At 45.8% G+C, this 22,681-nt stretch overlaps 1 protein-coding gene across 6 annotated transcripts in view; it reads left to right on the forward strand.

Annotated features, from left to right (window-relative positions):
- LOC138746261 (uncharacterized) overlaps nucleotides 1-22,681 on the forward strand; it is a 121,590-nt gene that overhangs the window by 1,651 nt on the left and 97,258 nt on the right. For 4 of the 6 annotated variants that reach the window (XM_069904380.1, XM_069904381.1, XM_069904382.1 and 1 more), the window contains exon 2: nucleotides 10,224-10,292. In XM_069904380.1, the coding sequence (XP_069760481.1) occupies nucleotides 10,224-10,292 (69 nt within the window). Of the gene's footprint in view, nucleotides 1-10,223; nucleotides 10,293-14,602; nucleotides 14,707-15,654; nucleotides 15,821-22,681 lie in introns of those variants that run through there. The other 2 variants (XM_069904383.1, XM_069904384.1) reach the window with 2 other exon arrangements.

Here is a 22,681-nt window from a genome sequence, read left to right on the forward strand (position 1 = left end):
GAAAGGCTGTCAACAGGACCTCCCACCCTTCAAAAAATGTACGGGGATTGTGGGTTAATTGGGTGTATCTGAGCAGCACAGAACCGTGGGCTGGAAGGGCCTATTTCCATGTAGGTGCCTAAAAAAAAATGTTTTGGGCCTGAGTCTTTCATCAGGAATCTAGAAAAAGAGGCAGATGCCAGAATAAAAAGATGGTGGAGGGAGGAGGAGAAAAGGAAGGGGCAGGGGGAGGAGCACAGGCTAATCGGTGAAAGGTCATAGGTGGGTACTGGTGGGAGGGTGGATGCTGAGGTGATGGGGGAAGAGGGCATCTCTCTGATTGGGAACGCAGAATAGGAGACAGAGATAGGGAAAGAGAGAAACTTGGGGGAGGGGGCTAACAGAAATTGGAGGTCAAAGTGTGTAATGGTAACACGGCATCCAGCATTCCTCTCAGAGCATTCCCAGTGACGTCAGAAAATCAAGAGGAAAATCCAAAACCAGTATTTTTAATTTTAGTGAAAGTCTTGCAGCCCATGAAATTCTTCAGTAAAATCCTAGTCCTTTTAAGTGAACCCACCTTATCTTAAAAGAGGATGATATCATCTGTTGAATGTTGCCTGGATCAGAGGACCGTTGTTCTGAGGAACGATTAAGTAGGTTGGGTGGGTTTTTCCTGCTGAGAAGGAGGCTGATGAGTGATTTGATGGATGTATATAAAATTATGAGAGGCAGGGATAGGATAAATTATCAAAATCTTTCCCACGGTAAGTCCATCAAAAACAAGAGGCAGCGGGGTTAAAGTGCAAGGAAGAAGTTTTTTTAAAAAAGAGGATCTATGGGGAACGCTGCATCGGAGAGCAGTAGCATTCATTAAAGACTCAGCGCACACTCTGTTCTCGCTGCTGCCATCAGGAAAGAGGTATCGGTGCCACAAGACTCGCCCCACCAGGTTCAGGAACAGCTCCCCCTCCACCATCGGGCTCCTCAACCACAAACTCAATCAGGGACTCATTTAAGGACTCGTACTTGTGCACTTTATTGATTCCCAAATGTTCATTGTTTTCTGCATTGCACAGTCAGTTTGTTTGCAATTCTTTCTTTGTTTATATTGCATTCTTTTGTATACCTATCTTTTCTTGAGTAGTTTTTTGCACTATAAATATATAGAAATTCTGTCTGGTCCAGAGGAAAAAGAACCTCAGGATTGTATGTGAATCGGAGCTTTTGAACTTTGAGGGAAAGTTATTTTTACAGAGAGTGTGTTGAAATCTGGAACTCACTGCCCGAGGAGGTGATGGAATCAGATGAAATTGACTACATTTAGAACAGTGAACATTGAACATTACAGCACAGTACAGGCCCTTCGACTCTCCATGTCATGCCAACCCATATATTCCTACCAAAAAAAGTACGAAACCCTCCCTACCCCGTAACCCTCTATTTTTCATCCATCCGTGAGCCTGTCTAGGAGTCTCTTCGATGCCCCCAATGTTTTAGGCTCCACTACTACCCCTAGCAAGGCCTTCCAGGCCCCCACAACTCTCTGTAAAAAAAAAGCAGCCCTGACTTCTCCCCTACAATTTCCTCCCTTCACTTTGTTCACATGTCCTCTGGTGTTTGCGAGGTGTTGAGACAGGCAGTTAAATTGTCAAGGCTTAGAAGGATGTGCCCCTAATGCAGGGTAGGTGGGCAAAGAAGGTCAGCATGCACATGGTGGGCCCCAGGGTATGTCGCTCTGCTGTCCAAATCTGTGACTCCATGAGGTGTGTTTTGTTTGGATGGATCAGAAACTCTTGGAGGAAGAATTGTCATAAATCCTGCGGCATCCTACGTTCAGAGACCACACATACTCTGCACCTGATCACGAGAGATGCAAGGCTGCCTTTCGAAGCTAAATTTCAATAAATGGACTGGCGAGATGGTCCACATTATAACAGCACTTCAAATGATTTTGAAAAGCTAGTACTAATTACCTTTCCAATTTTGAATAAATTGCAGCCTCGTGCCTCAATCAGCTTTGTAAGAACTCTCCAGCTTGCCTCGGTTTATTTGTTCTCATGCACTTGCCCTCTGAAGATTAAAAATATCTGCATTACCACTTATGGATTTTAACGCTCTAATGAGAGATGCTTCAGACTAAATATAAGAATCTACTTTAGGCCTTTAATCTGGACCCAGGCTTCTGTTGTATCAGTCAGTCAAATATCTTTCAAGTTGGGTTCTTGCAGCGCATCTTCCCTTCTGCAGACCAGGTTGCAATAGCAACAGAGGCTTTAGCCCAAATGCAGGGTGAAGTTAGCAGTGCAGTACTGAGGGAGTGCTCCACCCTCAGAGTGAAACACAAAAGTCTGCTGCTCCAGTTTCCTCTGAAAGATGTGCAGTTTGGCCGATTGATTGACTGCTATAAAATGCCCGTAGTGTGGCTGAGTGGAGGAATCCAGGCAAATTGATGGAAATGTGGGGAGAGTGAAATAAGGGTGGTTGATGGTCAGCACACAGTCTGTGGGCCGAAGGGCCTGTTTCCTCCAACTCTCCATAACTGTCATTATAACTCGATGTCTTTGACTTTGGAAGTACCTGATTGGCTAATAATTCTCCAGAGAAACCCTGTGATTGTTGGAGGAGACGATTGTAAAAGCACCTTCTTTAGAACAAAGAATGGTTTTTAAGTCATAATTCTCCGGTGCTCAGTGCAAAATATGCAGATACACAACCAACCATAACACACATACAAACAATACATATGCAGGACAAGTATTTCATCTTTACAAATTAGTATTTTATGAATGTGAGAGTCTTGGAAGGTTATCATGAGCGGTTCCTTTGGTCGTTCAGCCTTCTCCCTACCCGTGGGAAGAAGTTGTTCCTCAGCCTGGTGGTGCTGGCTCTGATCCTCCTGTATCTCTTCCCCGATGGGAGCTGCTGAAAGACGCTGTGGGGTGGAAGGGGTCCTCAATGATTTTGTGTGCCTTCATCAGACAATATCGTTGAGGCAGATCCCCAAAAGAACCACAATGTTTTTGGGAATTCCTCTACCCTCTGCACCCATATCATCGGAATGGCAAATGGTCTCCAAACAGTTAAATTTTGCTGATGAGAAGAGGCTTGTGTTACTTTTGGTTCCCTTTGTTTAGTTTTGCTGCAGGATTTAATCACTGCTTTTACCTAATCTCAGAGACATAGTCAGACAGAAAGCAAGAGTTTCATCGTCTGCACATCCTGTTACATCTTAGTTTACTGAGCTCCCTGACAATCCCCACCCCCTCAGCTCTCTGGTGCCTTCATGTATTGTGGCAGACCACTTGCATGCGCTTTTGTAAAGGGCTCAAAACCATTAACCTCTTCCCAACACAAGCCATCTGCCATCACCTAAATGTTAACTAGTGCGGTCCATGCTATCTACCCCCAGCAACCTTCCCTGAGCCTTTGTTTGTGAAGCAACAGTATTGTGTTTTGTTGGAGATGCCTCCTCGTTCATTAGTTGCTGCCATTAGCTTTACACTTGTTATTTTCCTCCCAGCGTAGCGGGATTCTTATCAATCTGCCACTTTATATTTTCTCCCTGTGTGATGGCTGTTCTAAATACCCTTGATTTTGCCTCCAGCCGCTGATTAGCTTCAACCAAGTAATTGTTTCCCCAAGTGCCCACAATTTGATGTTTAATTTGGTCTCGTCTATCAGCTTCCATTAACGGGCCATTGTTCACACACGGTTAATGATAATAATTAACTTATAATGCCTTATTTGTGTGAATTAAGGAACAATAATTAGCGTGAACAACGGTGGCCTTCCTGACTTCCCTCTGGCCAATCACAGGGCTCGCGCCAAAGTCTGATCATCATTGAGATTTGAAGGAAAGATCACCATTCAGAATCAGAATTTATTGTCACAAACATGTCACGAAATCCATTATTTTGTGGCAGCGTTACAGGTGCAAAGTTGCTAAATTTTTAAAAATAAACAAATCGGTGGAAAAGAAGAGAAAGTGAGGTAGTGTCTGTGGTTTGAAGTCAAACACCAAAGTCTTCAGACACTGTGAATGAAGTAAAAACAAGATGCTGGAGAAGTCCAGCAGATCAAACAGTGTTCTTTATCTTCTTTGGCTTGGCTTCGCGGACGAAGATTTATGGAGGGGGTAAAAAGTCCACGTCAGCTGCAGGCTCGTTTGTGGCTGACAAGTCCGATGCGGGACAGGCAGACACGATTGCAGCGGTTGCAGGGGAAAATTGGTTGGTTGGGGTTGGGTGTTGGGTTTTTCCTCCTTTGCCTTTTGTCAGTGAGGTGGGCTCTGCGGCCTTCTTCAAAGGAGGTTGCTGCCCGCCAAACTGTGAGGCGCCAAGATGCACGGTTTGAGGCGATATCAGCCCACTGGCGGTGGTCAATGTGGCAGGCACCAAGAGATTTCTTTAGGCAGTCCTTGTACCTTTTCTTTGGTGCACCTCTGTCACGGTGGCCAGTGGAGAGCTCGCCATATAACACGATCTTGGGAAGGCGATGGTCCTCCATTCTGGAGACATGACCCATCCAGCGCAGCTGGATCTTCAGCAGCGTGGACTCGATGCTGTCGACCTCTGCCATCTCGAGTACTTCGACGTTAGGGATGTAAGCGCTCCAATGGATGTTGAGGATGGAGCGGAGACAACGCTGGTGGAAGCGTTCTAGGAGCCGTAGGTGGTGCCGGTAGAGGACCCATGATTCGGAGCCGAACAGGAGTGTGGGTATGACAACGGCTCTGTATACGCTTATCTTTGTGAGGTTTTTCAGTTGGTTGTTTTTCCAGACTCTTTTGTGTAGTCTTCCAAAGGCGCTATTTGCCTTGGCGAGTCTGTTGTCTATCTCATTGTCGATCCTTGCATCTGATGAAATGGTGCAGCCGAGATAGGTAAACTGGTTGACCGTTTTGAGTTTTGTGTGCCCGATGGAGATGTGGGGGGGCTGGTAGTCATGGTGGGGAGCTGGCTGATGGAGGACCTCAGTTTTCTTCAGGCTGACTTCCAGGCCAAACATTTTGGCAGTTTCCGCAAAGCAGGACGTCAAGCGCTGAAGAGCTGGCTCTGAATGGGCAACTAAAGCGGCATCGTCTGCAAAGAGTAGTTCACGGACAAGTTTCTCTTGTGTCTTGGTGTGAGCTTGCAGGTGCCTCAGATTGAAGAGACTGCCATCCGTGCGGTACCGGATGTAAACAGCGTCTTCATTGTTGGGGTCTTTCATGGCTTGGTTCAGCATCATGCTGAAGAAGATTGAAAAGAGGGTTAGTGCGAGAACACAGCCTTGCTTCACGCCATTGTTAATGGAGAAGGGTTCAGAGAGCTCATTGCTGTATCTGACCCGACCTTGTTGGTTTTCGTGCAGTTGGATAATCATGTTGAGGAACTTTGGGGGACATCCGATGCGCTCTAGTATTTGCCAAAGCCCTTCCCTGCTCACGGTGTCGAAGGCTTTGGTGAGGTCAACAAAGGTGATGTAGAGTCCTTTGTTTTGTTCTCTGCACTTTTCTTGGAGCTGTCTGAGGGCAAAGACCATGTCAGTAGTTCCTCTGTTTGCGCAAAAGCCGCACTGTGATTCTGGGAGAATATTCTCGGCGACACTAGGTATTATTCTATTTAGGAAGAAATAAACAAAGCCCAGGAACAATAAAGCCCCCAGAAAGAGGAAGAAATAAACAAAGCCCAGGAACAATAAAGCCCCCAGAAAGAGGTTCAATGTTGGAAACCTGCAGTCAGACGAAGCGAGAGGAAACTTCCAGGCAAACCTCAAAGCAAAGCTCGACGATGCAACCCGCCTCACGGACCCGTCCCCTGAAACCCTCTGGGATCAGTTGAAGACTACCATACTGCAATCCACTGAAGAGGTACTGGGCTTCTCCTCCAGGAAAAACAAGGACTGGTTTGACGAAAACAGCCAGGAAATCCAGGAGCTGCTGGCAAAGAAGCGAGCTGCCCACCAGGCTCACCTTACAAAGCCGTCCTGTCCAGAGAAGAAACAAGCCTTCCGTCGCGCATGCAGCCATCTTCAGCGCAAACTCCGGGAGATCCAAAATGAGTGGTGGACTAGCCTCGCCAAACGAACCCAGCTCAGCGCGGACATTGGCGACTTCAGGGGTTTCTACGAGGCTCTAAAGGCTGTGTATGGCCCCTCACCCCAAGTCCAAAGCCCGCTGCGCAGCTCAGACGACAAAGTCCTCCTCAGCGACAAGATCTCCATCCTCAACCGATGGTCAGAACACTTCCAATCTCTTTTCAGTGCCAACCGCTCAGTCCAAGATTCCGCCCTGCTCCAGCTCCCTCAACAGCCCCTAAGGCTAGAGCTGGATGAGGTTCCCACCCTGGATGAGACATATAAGGCAATCGAACAACTGAAAAGTGGCAAAGCAGCAGGTATGGATGGAATCCCCCCAGAAGTCTGGAAGGCTGGCGGCAAAACTCTGCATGCCAAACTGCATGAGTTTTTCAAGCTTTGTTGGGACCAAGGTAAACTGCCTCAGGATCTTCGTGATGCCACCATCATCACCCTGTACAAAAACAAAAAAAAAAGGTTCTTTATACAGCAAAGATAAAGACACAGAACCAATGTTTCAGGCTTCAGTCCTTCCTCAAGGTAGGCAGGCACCTGAGCATGGTGAGGGGCTCAAGCCCAAAACGTTGGTTCTGTGTCTTTATCTTTGCTGTATAAAGAACACTGTTTGACCCGCTGAGTTTCTCCAGCGTCGTGTTTTTACTACTGTCTGTCTATGGTTCATTGTCCGATCAGGAATCTGATGGCAGAGGGGAAGAACCTGTCTTTGTGCTGGTGGTTGACCTGTACCTCCTTCCTGATGGTAGCAGTGAGAAGAGGGTGGTGGTGGTCCTTGAGGATAGAGGTTTCTTTCTTGAGACACCACCTCTTGTAGTTGTCCTTTAATGGAGTGAAAGCTAGTGCCCGTGATGGCGCCGGCCATGTCTCTTGTTTTCAATCTCATAGTAGATCTTCGGCATTCAACTACTTGCACGTACACCAGGCAGAAGGAGGGAGGGGAGATTGGAAGAAGGAAAGGGGGGAATGTGGGGGGGGTTGAGATAGAGGATCAGGAAGGGATGGAGGGAGGTGAGAGGGGATTGGGGAGTGGGAGGGGATTGAAGAGTGGGAGGGGATGGGGGAGAGTGGGAGAGGAGGCAGATGAGGGAAGAGTGGAGGGGATTGGGAAGATTGGGAAGGGGATTGGGGGAAGGAAGGGATTGGGGGAAGGAAGGGATTGGGGGAAGGAAGGGATTGGGGGAAGGAAGGGATTGGGGGAAGGAAGGGATTGGGGGAAGGAAGGGATTGGGGGAAGGAAGGGATTGGGGGAAGGAAGGGATTGGGGGAAGGAAGGGATTGGGGGAAGGAAGGGATTGGGGGAAGGAAGGGATTGGGGGAAGGAAGGGATTGGGGGAAGGAAGGGATTGGGGGAAGGAAGGGATTGGGGAGAGTGGGGGAGCAATTGGGGAGGGAGCAGTGAGAGAATTGGGGAGAGGGAGTTGGAGAAGGTACAGGGGATTGTGAGGAGCAAGAGTAAAGAGGACAGGGCAGAGAATAGAGAGAGAGAGAGTGAACCACTGGAAAGGTGTAGGATACTGAGGGAGGTTGGGGGTTTTGGAGAGCAAATGGGGATCTGGGTGGGGGAAACAGAATGGGTGGGAGTGGTACAGCCGGGTTGAGAGGGATAAATCAGCAATTAGAAATGGGAGCTGCAGAGAGAATATGCTATCAATCTCTGCTTGATCGTGTCAAAAAACAGCACCAGGTATTTACTGCTCTCACATACACCCCTCTCTTCCCAGTACAACATGCTGCATTGGTGGTGTGAGGAATCGAAACTTGTTTTCTTGTCGACGACAGTGCCCTAGAGCCTGATCCTTCAGGGAAGGGTTCTAACCAACACCTGTTTTGGATTAGTGTTAAATTAGTGTCAAAGTTAAATAAGGGCTGCTGGAAATGTTAGTGTTGTTCCAGATAGATCAGGGTTTGTGCCTTGTTCCCTTGCCTGGAGAATGTGGTCACTTTGGAGGGAAAAGTAGTAAACACGGCTCTAATTTAAATGATGGAAGATTGCAGCACGCTGTTCTGAGGAGAGATCTGGAAGGGCTTGTGCAAGAATCACAAAAGGTTGGTTTCCAGGTACAGCAGGTAATCAAGGAGGCAAATGGGAACTTTGGCCTTCATTGCTAGAGGGAGTGAACTTAAGAGCAGGGAGGTTCTGCTTCAGCTGTACAAGGTACTGGTGAAGCCACATCTGCAGTACGTCCACTTCTGGTCTCCTTATTTGAGAAAGGATGTTCTGGCTGTGGAGGAGGTGCTGAGGAGGTTCACCAGGTGGATTCCAGGAATGAAAGGGTTAGTTTATGAAGAGGGATGGAGTTGTTTGGGATCATGGTCTTTGGAAATGCTGGAGGAACTCAGCCAATCTCACAGCATTCAAAGGAGGTAAAGATAGATTACTGAACATCAGTACTGTACCTTACCTCCCATGGATGCTGTGAGAGCGGCTGACTTCCTCCAGCATTTAATGTGTGTTTTTCCTACAATCACAGCATCTGCAGACTTCCATGTTTCACTCTGTAGTCATTGGAGTTTAGAAGGATGATGGTGGATCTTATAGAGGCTGCCGTCCTATATTTAAGACACAGATAGATTTTTGAATTGTAGGGGAATTAAGGGTTATGGTGAATGGGCATGTAGGTAGAGCTGAGACCAAGGCCAGATCAGCCGTGATCTTATTGAATGGTGGAGCAGGCTCAATGGGCTGGATGGCCGACTCCTTCTCCTGGTTCTTAAGACCACTGAGGCCAATGCACTGGATTATTGTAAAAACACAGTGCTGGAGAAACTCAGCAGGTCAAGCAGTGTCTTTTGTAGAGCAAAGATAAAGACACAGAACCAACATTTCAGGCTTGAGCCCTTCATCAGGGTATGGAAGAATGTCAACAGGCGTCCTGGTGGGGGAGGACTCTGAATTATTTACTGTCAGTGACATTGATTGAGGGGGAAAGAAGGCTTGCAGAACGAAAGCTATTGGGGGAACTGAAGTTGGGTGAGGTCGGAGGAGGAACAGGTCACTAAAACTGCTCTAACATTTGGTCAGCATTGACTTTTTGGGCCGAAGGGTTTGTTTTGGTTCTGATGTGGGAGGAAACCAGAGCATCGGGAAAAGCCTTCAAGAATGTGCATACCTCACACAGACTTGAGGATGAAACCCAGATCTCTGGTAAAGGTTCCATTATTGCCACGTAATACTACATTTAGAATGTAGCGCACATGAAATTCTTTACCTTTTTTTCCACCGTTAGGCAGACAGTGAGTCGCCACTTTGTCCAGCGCCCCTCACAGAAACCTACAGCACCCAGTGTTTCTAGCCTGTTGGTTTCCAAGATTAGACTATCTCAGGTGTGTTCAGGCTATTAGGTGCTGGCACTGTGAGCTGGCACTCCAGCTCTACTGGATCAACACTCTGCCCCCCCACCAGCCCCCATCTGCTCTAATTTGTGACCTTCTCTACGTCGAAGAACCTGGGTGCAGACTGGGAGGTTGCTTCACTGAGTACCTTTGCTCTGTTCACATCAGTGAAAGGAACCTCCCAGTGGCCCACTCCCATACTCGCATGTTTCTCCATGGCCTCATGGACTATCCCACCAAGACCATCTGGGCACTCTCCAACCATATGGCTTTAACATTGACCTCCAGTTTCTGCTAGCCCACTCCATGTTCTCCCTCCGTTCCTCATCCCTCTGCCTTCTTCCCTCCAGCTCTCCACTCCCTTCCCTCTCTATTCACAGAGCCACCCCCTCCTCCCCCTGTTGACCTCTCTCCCTTATCCACCTATTACCTCCTGCCTGTGGGACTGTGCTCCTCCCACAACTCATCCTCCCCAACCTTTTTATTCGGAAACCTGCCGACATTTTTCCATACCTTGAAGGACTGAAGCCCAAAACGTTGGTTATGTATCTTTATCTGTACTATATGCACTGTGTGACCTGCTGAGTTTCTCCAGCGTCATGTTTTTACATCAACCACAGTGTCTGCAGACTTTTCTGTTTTACTTCTAACTACTTTAATGCCTGACCATCTCCCTATGGTGTTATAGTCAGGGTGATGGTGTGAGTGTAGTGTTTGAATAGCTAGAGATGTGAAGGGAAGTTCTGGGGAGCAGAGTTTTCGAATGGGTTTGCACGTTGTCAGCTCATATCTGTGAGCCGCACAGTGAGAGATGTTTGGTTTGTCTTTTGCAGGATCGAATGCACTATTTCACCTTTGTGACCCGCGTCAGACTGTGGGACCGAGAGCAACATCACTACCCCGTGAGTAAGACTGGATTCCTCACACACTCCTCAGAATCACAAGTGCGGAACAGGTCCTTCGGCTCACCTCATCCAGAGGAGTGCAGCAGAAAAGAGGAATCCGTGAATTCCCTGAAAGTGGCATCACATAGGGATAGGGTTGGAAAGAGAACTTTTGGCATTTTGGCCTTCATAAATCAAAGTATTGAGTACAGGAGCTGGGATGTTATGGTAAAGTTGGTGAGGCCAAATTTGGGGTATTGTGTGCAGTTTTGGTCACCAAATTACAGGAACAATATCAATGAGATAAAAAGAGGGCAGAGAAGATTTACTGGGATGTTGGCTGGAATCCAGGAACTGAGTTGCATGGAAAGGTTTAGGGGAGACATCAGGGGTAATTTTTTTTTTACACAAGGAGTTGTGGGTGCTTGGAATGCCTTGCTGGGGATGGTGGTGGAGATTGGAACATTAGGGGCATTTAAGAGACCCTGAGACACATGGATGGAAGGATGACAGGATAGGGAAGGTTCAGTAGGTTTTGTTTAGGAAGGAATATATGGGTTGGCACAACATTGAGGGCTGAAAGGCCTGAAGTGTGTTGTACTCCACATTCTATGTTCTAATGAAGGAGAATTGATAGAGGTATTTAAAATTGAGGGGAATAGACAGAGTAAATGTAGATAGGTTATTTCATTGAGGGCAGGTAAGATACAAACCAGAGGACATGGGTTAAGAGTGAAAGGGTAAAATGTTTAGGGAGAACGTGAGGGGGAATGTCTTCACACAGAGAGTGGTGGGAGTGTGGAACGAGCTGGCAGCTGAAGTGGCGAACACAGGCTCAATTTTAACATTTAAGAAGAATTTAGACGGTTTGTGGATGGGAGAGGTATGGAGGGCTATGGACACGGTGCAGATCAATGGGAGCAGTTCAAAAAAATGGTTTGGCACAGCCTAGAAGGGCCGAAGGGGCCTGTTTCTGTGCTGTAATGTTCTGTAGTTCATCCATGCTGACCAAGTTGGCATTTGGGGAAAGTCTCATTTGGTTTATAGTCTTCAAACCCTTCCTATCCAAGTAACCATCCAAATCTCTTTTAAACATCATAATTGTACTTACTTTTACAGGTTTCTCTGGCAGCTCCGTCCCAGATACAGACCACCCTCTGAGTGGGGAAAAAAGTGCCGCTCATATTTCACTGAAAACTCTTCCCTCTCTCCTTAAACTTCTACCATCTAGTTTATCCAGGGAGCATTCACTTTAATCTCACCCCCTCATCATTTCATAAACCTCATTAAGGTCAACCCCTCAGCTTCCTACACACCAGGGAATAAGGACCTAGCCAACTTAGCCTCTCGCTGTAACTCCCATGATAGAGTTAATTAATGTGATGTGGGGGACGGAGAAGATCAACTGCAGGAAACCAATCCCCATATCAGAAGTAGATGAAGCTAGGAGCACTGGAGTAAGGGGCGAGAGATTAGAGGGAATCTGAGAGGGACCTCTCTCACTCAGTGGGGAGAGTGGAGGAAATAGGCACATTGTTTCAGGGGTGAGTAGACCAGCCATTTACAGGGAAGGGGGCCCATAAACATTTAGCAGTGTCCTAGGGGACCATAGCCAAAAAAAGATGGAGAATGGCTGGTCTAGATATCCACTTGATATAGAATACTACAGGCCAAGTGCTGGGAGATGGGATCAATCTCCAATTTTCCCCCTCCCCACTGTGTAACTTGCCTTCCTCCAGCCATCCCCTTGGTTTTCTCGCCTCTCTCTCTCTCGATTAAACAGCAGTCCTCGGTGCAAAACATACACACAACCAGACATAACACACACACAGACAAAAAATACACATGCAGGACAAGTATTCATATATCCAAATAGATAAATAAAATACTGTTTTGTACAAATGAAAGTCTCGGAGGGTCAGTGTGAGCAGTTCCTTTGGTCGTTCACCATTCTCCCTGCCCATGGGAAGAAGCTGTTCCTTAGCCTGGTGGTGCTGGCTCTGATCCTCCTGATGGGAGGAGCTGAAAGATGTGTGTGGGTCCTCAATTATTTTGTGCACCATCCTCAGACAGTGATCCTGGTAGATCATGTTGATGGGGGTGGGAGTGAGGGAGACGCCTGTGATACTCTCTGCTACTCTGATAGTCCTGTGGATTGACCTTTGATCCATTTCTCTGCAGCAACTGTACAGTTTACCTGACATCTGCCAATCAACTACCTCTGTCTGCCATGCTTCACCTCTCACTGGGCCACCCATCCCACGTGGCCCCTTTCCAACCTTTTTCTCTTCGCACCAGCTTCTCCACCTCCCCAGTCTCAATGAAGGGATTTGGCCTAAAACGTCATCCATTCTTTTTCTCCGAATGATGCTGCTCGACCTCCGAGTTCCTCCAGCAGATTGTGTCTGGCTGCAGATTTCGGCTTCTGCTGTCTTCAGGGTGCCTCCAGGGCAGATTCTCAACAGTTTGCTGGAATGGTACAGGGAGCTACAAGCTGCCTGCTCAAGGAACTCGGTGCATCGTGCTGCATCAGTGGGAGAGAAAGAATGTTTGATGTTTCAGGCCGGAGCCTTTTTAATCACAACCGGGGCTTCAGCCTAAACAACCATTCTCTCCTTTCCTATTGCTGATCCAGATTCAAATTTATTGTCAGACTAGATTCATGATGTCACATACAACCCTGAGATTCTTTCCCTGGCAGGCGCGGCAGACCATTTATTGGTAGTGCAAGATAAAATACTGTACACAACATACACATGTAAACAAATAAAGAAATATAAACAGATAATTAATGTAAGCAAATTGTGCAACACACAGTGAAGAAAAAAAAATCAATAAAGTGCACAAGTACGAGTCCTTAAATGAGTCCCTGATTGAGTTTGTCGTTGAAGAGTCTGATGGTGGAGGGGGGACAGCTGTTCCTGAACCTGGGGGTGCGAGTCTTGTGACACCGATACCTCTTTCCTGATGGCAGCAGGGAGAACAGAGCGTTTGCTGGGTGGTGAGTGTCCTTGATGATTGCTGCTGCTCCCTGGCAGCAGTCTTCCCTGTAGATGTTCTCAATGGTGGGGAGGGTTTTGCCTGTGATGTCCTGGGCTGTGTCCACTACATTTGCAGGGCTTTATGCTCAGGGGTATTGGAGTCCTCATACCAGACCGAAATGCAGCCGGTCAGCACACTTTCTACCACACATCTGTAGAAATCTGCTAGGGTTTCTGATGTCATTCCAAACCTTTGCAAATTCCTGAGGAAGTAGAGATGCTGACGAGCTTTCTTCGCGATGTCATTAGTGTGTTGGGTCCAGGAAGGATCCTTCGAGTGACTCCCAAGAACTAAATTTGCTCACATGCTGAGTTCCTCCAGGAAATGGTGTGTTCTCCAGATTCCAACGTCGGCTGCCTCCTGTGTGTCTCCAGTGTCCAGGGATCTGCCTGGTTGTAATTACACAGGAGATGTCAGAGGTATTGTAATTGAGACACAATTTTATGAACATCAGTGATTAGGTCATTGCTATTTAAATAGGACACTTCAAATCATTTTCAGGGTATGCAAATCAGCTGTTGTAAATTGAGTTTTTGTTTGGCAAGGGACAAATGGAATGAGATGAGAGACGTTGAGATTTATTGGATTGAAACAGCTTAGAAGGATAGAGTGGGAATCACAGGGTGTTTTCACTGCAGCCTTTAAGTGAATTGCTTCACCATGTATCTCTCTCGCATTCACAGGACTACCTGGAACTTTGGGCCCTGGTTGTCTCCCCTACTGAACTTTTCAAAGGACCAAGAACAGGGTACTAAATCATGAGATGAATAGGTCGGCTGAACACACAGAGTCTGGTGCCCAGATTAGGGGAACCGAGAACCAGAGGACAGTGGTTTGAGGTGAGGGGGATCGAGATTTAACAGGAACCTGAGGGTGTGATGTGAGGAGCAAGTTCAGCAGGTCTGAGGAGCGATGAGTCTAGACACAAATTTGTTATAACTAAAGATCTTTATTTGCCCTAGAGGGAAAGTCACCACAGGGATCGTGCACTTGCATATATGCACACGCGTATACATACATTTATATACACGAATATACACGCACACACACCCTCATACTCTCTCTCGGCACAATCAACACAGCCACATCAAATACATCTAAATTGATCATCGCTGAAAACTGCGTTAATTATAGTACAGAGAAAAGACAACAACAGTACCCACCACCCATGGACCCAGTGCAGTGGTGACGAGATACGTTATAACAATGGTTTGATTGTGTGCACCATAATGCCCCACTCCCGTCACTGCACACACCTTGGTATCAATTCTCCAGCGTCAACTCTGGCCCCTGACCTGGTGGAGCTCAGGTTCGTTCCTCAGGGAAAAGAGACCCAGCTGCTCAATATGTTGGGCTGTATAGCCCCTTCCAGCCAGTAGGGCCAGCCCAGGTATGCCCAGATTAAGGCAGTGATGACGTGTGTGTGTTTTTTAAAGGGGCTAATGGCAAGGTGCGTGGTCAGCTTGGGTGGTCTTGCCCTTGATTGACCACCAGGTTCCTGCTGGAGAGGTCACATGACCCTCCGCGTGAAAGAGGGATAACTATTTTACTCAAAGGATGGTGGGTGTATGGAACAAAGGAGACGAACTGCAATAGTTCTACCAGCAGAGGTGGTTGAGGCTATTGCAGAGTTTAAGAAACATTTGAACAGGTACATAGATAGGATGGATTTAGAGCAGTAGTTCTCAACTTTTTTTTCCCACTCACATACCACCTTAAGTAAATCTCTTACTAACCACAGAGCAGCGATGGCATCCTATACCATATCCCTTTATCTTATGGTCTCATGATACAATGTATTTTATTCTGTGAAAGGATGAACTAGTTGTTGGAAAGGGGAGCATTTATTGCCCAGCCTTCATTATCTCGCAAAGGTGAACCTAAGAACACAAGAAATAGGAACAGGAGACCATTCAGCCCATCGAGCCTGCTCCACCATTCAATAAGATCAGAGCTGATCTGGCACTTACACCCATTGATGGTAAAATAGTTGCGAAACAAAACAAAGGCATTACTGTGAACCCATTCGCACAGTTCACTGAGCGGTCTGGCCAATGCCCTTTGCTTCTCCACGCCTCCATCATCCTCATGCTCTTGTTCAATAAAAATCTTCTGCTGGTACCCCTCAGTCCTCTCCCTAGCAACATTTTGGAGCGGAGAGTCAAGATTTCCAGGAACATTTTCATTTCTCCAAAATTTCTCCTGAATTGATTCACTCTAATTTGTGTTTCTTCATTCTGACGTGCTTTATCCATCTTGCTGCCAACTTCCACCCTGACCTCTGATTCACTTGGTCCATCTCTGGCAACTCTTTCCCCCCTTTCATGTTCCATTTCAGGAGGCAAGCAATCCACAGGCATCTCTCGTAAGCCAACTAACTCCCTCGTCTACAGTGTCTGCAGATTTTCTTGCTGACTTTTCTGGAGAGAGAGAATGTGAATGTCATTGATGGTTGGCCAAGGAACTGGGAGACATGGATTTGGAACCCAGGGTAAAGGACGGAGGTAGGACATGTGGACTAGCATTTGACTCATGAGCGATGAGGATCTGAAACTCACTTCTTGGAGATGTGGTGCCACAAAGTCAATGGGCAGCACGGTTGGTGTAACAGTTAGTGCGACACTGTTACAGCACCAGCGACGTGGACCAGGGTTTGAATCCCGCGCTGTCTGTAAGAAGTTTGTATGTTCTCCTTGTGTCTGTGTGGTTTCCTCCCACCGTTCAAAACGTACTGGAGGTTGTAGGTTAATGGGCGGCATGGGCTCGTGGGCCAAAAGGGCCTGTTACTGTACTGGGTCTAAATTAAAAATACAAATTTAACTTTCAGGCAGGAATTGGATGGCCAGAGAGTAGGAAGAGCAAACAGTGGGACTGGGCAGAATCAAATATATTACAGGTTTGAATGGCATCCTTCTGGGATGAAGTGTGGTCTGCGACATGAACTGTTTCTCACCACAGATGCTGGTAACATTTGACATTATCATTTCAAATTTCAAACAACTGTGCTTCCTTGCATATATTAATTGTTATGTTCATTAATTATTCAAGCTCTAAATTATCCTTGAAATTATTCAATTATCCATTCAGTCATTAATAACTTGGTAATTACTTGTGAAATAGTGATCCATCTGATAATTAACCACAAAATGTGGTAATTATCCATGCAATATGATAATTAGTCATGTAATTTGATAATTATTCATGTGATGTGATAACTATCCATGTAATCTGGTAATTGTCCATGATAATTATACATGTAATTATGTGAGATTCTTCATGCAAAGCATGAGATCTATGAGAATTGTCTATGTAATGTGGTAAATATGCACCAATCATCCATGGAACAATTCTCGACATGTGATAATATCCTGCCTGATATCTCTCATCAATCTTGAAATTTATTCCCAATATTTTAAGTTTTTGTTTGTGTCTCATCATCCCCTTTTTCTCTCTCAAATTAAAATAATCTTCTGTATTGTATGGTCACTGTTGGCTCAGTGCTCCCTGAGGAGCTCATTCTGCAACTCTCGATCCAAGTGCTTCGCTGACTTGTTGATCGAAGTGAAGATTTCTTGATTCTGAGCGAGGATCTGATGGAAACATTTAGATCGATGAGAAGAATGGATGAGATAAAAGCAGGGAAGTTAAGGACATAAAAACAGAAGAAACAGGAGCAGGAATTGGCCATTCGGCCCATCGAACCATTCATTGGGATCATGGCTGATCTGACGATGGGCTCATCTCCACCGACCTGCCTTTTCCCCATATCCCTTCATTCCTCTACTTTGTAAAAATCTATCCAATCTTATCTTAAATCTATTCACTGAGGTTACCTCCACTGCTTCAATGGGCAGCAAATTCCACAGATTCACCCCCCTCTGGGAAAAGCAGTTCCTCCTCACCTCCGTCATAAATCTACTCCCCTGAATCTTCCCCACCAATGGGAACAACTTGCCCACCTCTATCTTATTTTATTTCATAATTTTTATAAAATATGTTTTCAGTTATTTCCACTCTAGCAGTCGACTTTCTCCAGCAGATTGTGTTTGGCTTCAGATTCCAGCATCTGCATCCTCCTGTGCACCTCCACTTGTTGCCACTGACAGACGAGACTTGAACTGATGAACCTGGCCACAGGTTTCAGGAGAGCAGATTTAGGACAGAGATGAGAAGGAACTGGTTCTCCCAGAGAGTGATGAATCTGTGGAATTGTCTGTCCAAGGAAGCAGTAGAAACTGCCACAGTGGATGCATTTAAGACACAGATAGATTTTTGCACTGTAGGGTAATTAAGGGTTGTGGGGAACAGATGGGCAAGTGGAGTGAAACACGAAAATCTGCAGACATTGTGATAATCGTGAAACCACAGAAATGCTGGAGGAACTCAGCAGGTCTTTCAGCTAAAGATATATAACCGATGTTTCTTCTTCAAGGTAGGAGTAAAAAGCAGACTGGCATCCGAATTATAAGGCTGGGGAAAAGGGAAGAAAGGGCAGGAGGAGGAACACAGACCAACAGACAAAGCTGATAATTGGACATGGATAGGACCAGTGAGAATTGATCGGGAAAGGGGCAGCTGTGAATGCAGAGTTGGAGGAAAGGAGATAGGGGAAAAGGAAAGAGAGAGAGAGAGACAAGGAGAAATAGGGATCAATGGCAGGGGGGGGGGGGGGGGAAATAACGGAAACCGGAGACATCACTGTTAATGCCATCCTGTTGGGGGGGCCCAGAAGGAATATGAGATGTTGTTCCTCTAATTTGCAGGTGAGTGAAGCTGAATCCACAGCCATAATCCAATTGAATGGTGGAGCAGACTTGATGGTACAGACTCCTGCTCCTAGCTCTTATGTTCTGCAGAAAACTACCCCGAATGCTCTTGAGGAATTCCCAAACACTCCCCTCGGCCCACCTCTAGATGTTTCTGAGAATGACCTGGGTTTCAGTGGCCCTAGAGATGCACAACAAACTCAGATCTGTGTACACCTGAGCTCATGCAAGCATGCACCTGAACTCAGGCTTGAGCACAGCTGCCTTAAAATCTGTGCCTGAATGCACCAGAATGACAGAGTCAGGCCAGGTGACTGAAGTTTCAGAGGGGGAGCATTTTGAGAACAATGACCATATGATAATGGTACTGAGTTTATTGTCATACACAATGTGCAATGATGCACCGAAATTCCTGCTTACTGCAGCCAAACAGGTACTTGTAGAAAAAAACTATAATAAATTGAATTAAAAAACACAATATCCATAAGATTGATATAAAATAAATATTCATAGTAATCCCTAGTGCAAGAAAAAGTGGCTTGGAGTTGTACAGAGAGTCCTTCAATGCAGTTCAAGTTCTCAGATGGTTACTGACTGTGGATGAAAATGTTAAAATGGGAAAATGCTAAATATTGGTCAGAAATGTTTAAATTTAGACGTACATACAGCACGGTTACAGGCCCTTTTGGCCATTGAGCCCATCCCGCCCATTTACACCCAATTAATTTACAACCCCTGATAAGCTTTAAAGGGTGGGAGAAAACTGGAGCCGCCAGGGAAAGCCCATGCAGACATGGGGAGATGTACAAACTCCTTATAGAACCAGGTCCCAATCACTAGCGCTGTAACAACATTGTACTAAGTGCTACACTATGCTCGCTGTGCCGAAAGAGTGGACAAAGCATAATGAGAGTGGCCGTGCGAGGATAAATCCAAATCTTTGAAATGTCACTTGATTGGCGTTCAGGACCAGCAGGCTCCAGTGAGGATGAAAGACAAGGATGGCAAGGTTTTGGTGACTAGAGATATTGGTAACTTCAAAAGAAGAATCAAAAAGTATATGTAAGGTTGAAGAATATAAAGGAAGCAGGAAGGAACTAAGCCATGAAATTAGGTGGGCTAAAAAGGGCCATGAAATGCCCTTGGCAAGTCGAATTAAGGAGAACCCTATGGCATTTTATTGCACTTTAGGAGTAAGAGGGATTGCCAGGAAAAGGGATGATGGTGAATGTGGGGAACAGTATGTAGATATTCACCAAGGAGGAAGGTGTGGACGATGGTGAGTGGAGAATGGTATGTAGATATTCATCAAGGAGGAAGGTGTGGACGATGGTGAGTGGAGAATGGTATGTAGATATTCATCAAGGAGGAAGGTGTGGACGATGGTGAGTGGGGAATGGTATGTAGATATTCATCAAGGAGGAAGTGTGGACGATGGTGAGTGGAGAATGGTATGTAGATATTCATCAAGGAGGAAGGTGTGGACGATGGTGAGAGGGGAACAGTATGTAGATATTCACCAAGGAGGAAAGTGTGGACGATGGTGAGAGAGGGGAACGGTATGTAGATATTCATCAAGGAGGAAGTGTGGACGATGGTGAGTGGAGAATGGTATGTAGATATTCATCAAGGAGGAAGGTGTGGACGATGGTGAGTGGGGAACGGTACGTAGATATTCACCAAGGAGGAAGTGTGGACGATGGTGAGTGGAGAATGGTATGTAGATATTCATCAAGGAGGAAGGTGTGGACGATGGTGAGAGAGGGGAACAGTATGTAGATATTCACCAAGGAGGAAAGTGTGGACGATGGTGAGAGAGGGGAACGGTATGTAGATATTCATCAAGGAGGAAGTGTGGACGATGGTGAGAGAGGGGAACGGTATGTAGATATTCATCAAGGAGGAAGTGTGGACGATGGTGAGTGGAGAATGGTATGTAGATATTCATCAAGGAGGAAGGTGTGGATGATGGTGAGAGAGGAGAAGGATATGCAGATATTCCATGTCGATATTAAGAAGGAGGAGGTAGTGGATAGACTGGGTAAGTTGCCAGGTCCTGATGGCTTCTATCCCAGGATACCGAGAGAAGAGATTGCTGAGTCTTTTTATCCTCTTTAACCATGGGTGAGGTCCCCAAAGACGGTATCCACGATGACTTTCAGTAAATTGGTGTTGGTTCATTGCTGGTACAGGGCTGTTTTACTGAATGGAGGTCTGTGACCAGTGGTGGTCTGCAGGGATCAGTACTAGGACCACTGTTGTTTCTGATGCACAAAAATATATTGAAGAAAATAAAGCTGATCTTACTAGGAAGTTGTATATGGTGAAGAAGTTTGTCAAAGGATACAGTAGAATATAGACCTGTTGGAAATGTGGGTAGAGGAATGGCATCTGGAGTTTTATCCAGAAATTTGAGCTGTTTCACTCTGGGAAGTCAAGTTAAAATAGGAAGTGAATGGTAAATGACCGGACCCTTAGGAGGGATATCGGATTACAAGTCTACAGCTCCCTACACACAGTAAAGAAGGAGTTGCACCATTACAGGAATGACGTGGAGGGTTCAGAGAGGGTGCAGAAGAGATTCACCAGGACGTTGTCTGAATTGGAATTTATCATTAGGAGTCAAGATTGATGATTCCTTTATCACCATGGACACAAAGTGCACACTTTTGTTTCCCTCTGCTTGCCCTGAAAAGATGTAAAACGAGTCACTAGTTAAAAACGAGAAAGAGAAGAAAAATGAGTGTCTCCTCAGAGACATCGAGTATCCACGGATCTTGCTGCTTCCTCTGGTGCCGCTGCCCCCTATGCTTCTGTAGCCATGCGGCCTCCTGTCTGTTCCAGTAGTGAATCCAGGCTTCAGGCACCCGCCCGTGCCGTGTGTGCTGGCTGGGACCCAGGATGAACTCTGGAGAAGTTCCTAGGTGTGGTGAGGAGGGCAAAAATTCACCTTTTGCTGAGAATGCAATGGTGTTAGGTGCCTGTTGTCAGTTTCAAAGCAGTCTTGAGGGAACAGTGGGCAGCCAGTGCCCTGAGAACCTATTGCTTGATTCTGCCAAGTCTATATGCAGATTGAAGCCTCATGTTTCAACTACTCTGTCTTTGGAATGAGCTTCCTGGTGGTGTCACTTGAGTGTGTTCATCTGTTGACTCACCTCTGGCAGATGTAGTCTCTAGCTCTCATCACTACTGCATTTAATTAACCATTATTGTGCATGCATTGTATATGGAAAATAGATGACGATTAGGAAGCAGCTGTTTAAATATATACGTGTTTCAGCATTGTATTGTTGAGTCTAAAAATTGAGGAAGCTTTGAACGAAGAGTGAAGGAAATCAATATCTTATTTGTTTATTTTAGGGATTTGAGTACACTGGTAAAGTTGCTCTAATTACTCATTGTTAGTTACAGTAGGGGACATTGGGAGTCAGCGAGAAGGCATCTGATCTGTGTTAGAGTTGGTTGGGTGGTCACAAGAGCCCTGTAACTGCAATTAATGCAGCAACCTGGCCGATCTTGCCGTACGTTATTTGACTAATTAGACTTGGTACAGTGAGAAGGGTTCTGCAGGCAGACTAACAGGTCAAATTTAACATGTATGCAGCAGGGAAAAGAGCACAATGTACAGAGTATAGAGTTACAATGAAAAGGAAGATCAATTAGCTCCCAGCAAGGGCAAGGTTATGGGGTTCATGCAGGAACCTGATGGCTGCAGGGAAGACTTTGTCTTTAAAATTGTTGGTACGTGCTCTTAAACTCTTGGGCCTTCTCAGTGACCAAATTTATCAACTTCACGAGCAGCTTGTTGAATTGAATTGTTTATTGTCATGTGCGCTGAGTTACAATAAAGCACGTTGTTTTGTGTGCCATCTGCGCAAGTCAACCCATACAGCAGATGGCGCACTAACTGCAAATATATAAAAAAATATTCACTATTGCGAGGAGTTTAACAAATGCTGGAAGGCACAGAGAAACGTACAATTAAAAACAGTTGTTACAAGATCAAACCAGCATCCAAAAAGAAGGCATGTCACACTGGGGTAAAGATGAACAATTACTTTATTAACAAAAATTCACCTTCAAACTTTAATTCAAAATCCCCCCCTTTTAGAACAATGCCCACTGGTTACTATGCAAATTTCTATAACAGTGTAAAACTAATAAATTCCCCAGCCTAAATATAACATATGCAATTAAAGTCTAAGTTATATTTCCAACCAGCCCACAGAAAAACTTACGCACAAAACAAACACAAAACACACAAGACTCACAAAACTTCGATCTCAACTGAAACAAAGATCATAAACAAAATTCAGTTTGTTTGGTAAACTGAAGCCAAAAGATCTTAGAGAGAGAGAGAGAGCACAAAATTCGAAGTTGTCTTGTGTTGCTTGCAGAGAGAGGAACCACTGACTTGGTCTGGAACCTTCTGGCTGCCTTCGGAATGTTCATCCTTTTTAAAATGCTCAACATTCTAAACTGTCTTCAAGACAATGACTCATGCTCTGGGCCTTCTTCCATTCCACAGCACCCCCAGTGGTGGTTTATCATCCATGTCCAGAAATTTTTAGATCATTTTCTGCACATGCCCAGTCCATT

Source organism: Narcine bancroftii, chromosome 11, assembly GCF_036971445.1.
Source record: "Narcine bancroftii isolate sNarBan1 chromosome 11, sNarBan1.hap1, whole genome shotgun sequence".
In the NCBI taxonomy this organism is placed as follows: Eukaryota; Metazoa; Chordata; class Chondrichthyes; order Torpediniformes; family Narcinidae; genus Narcine; species Narcine bancroftii.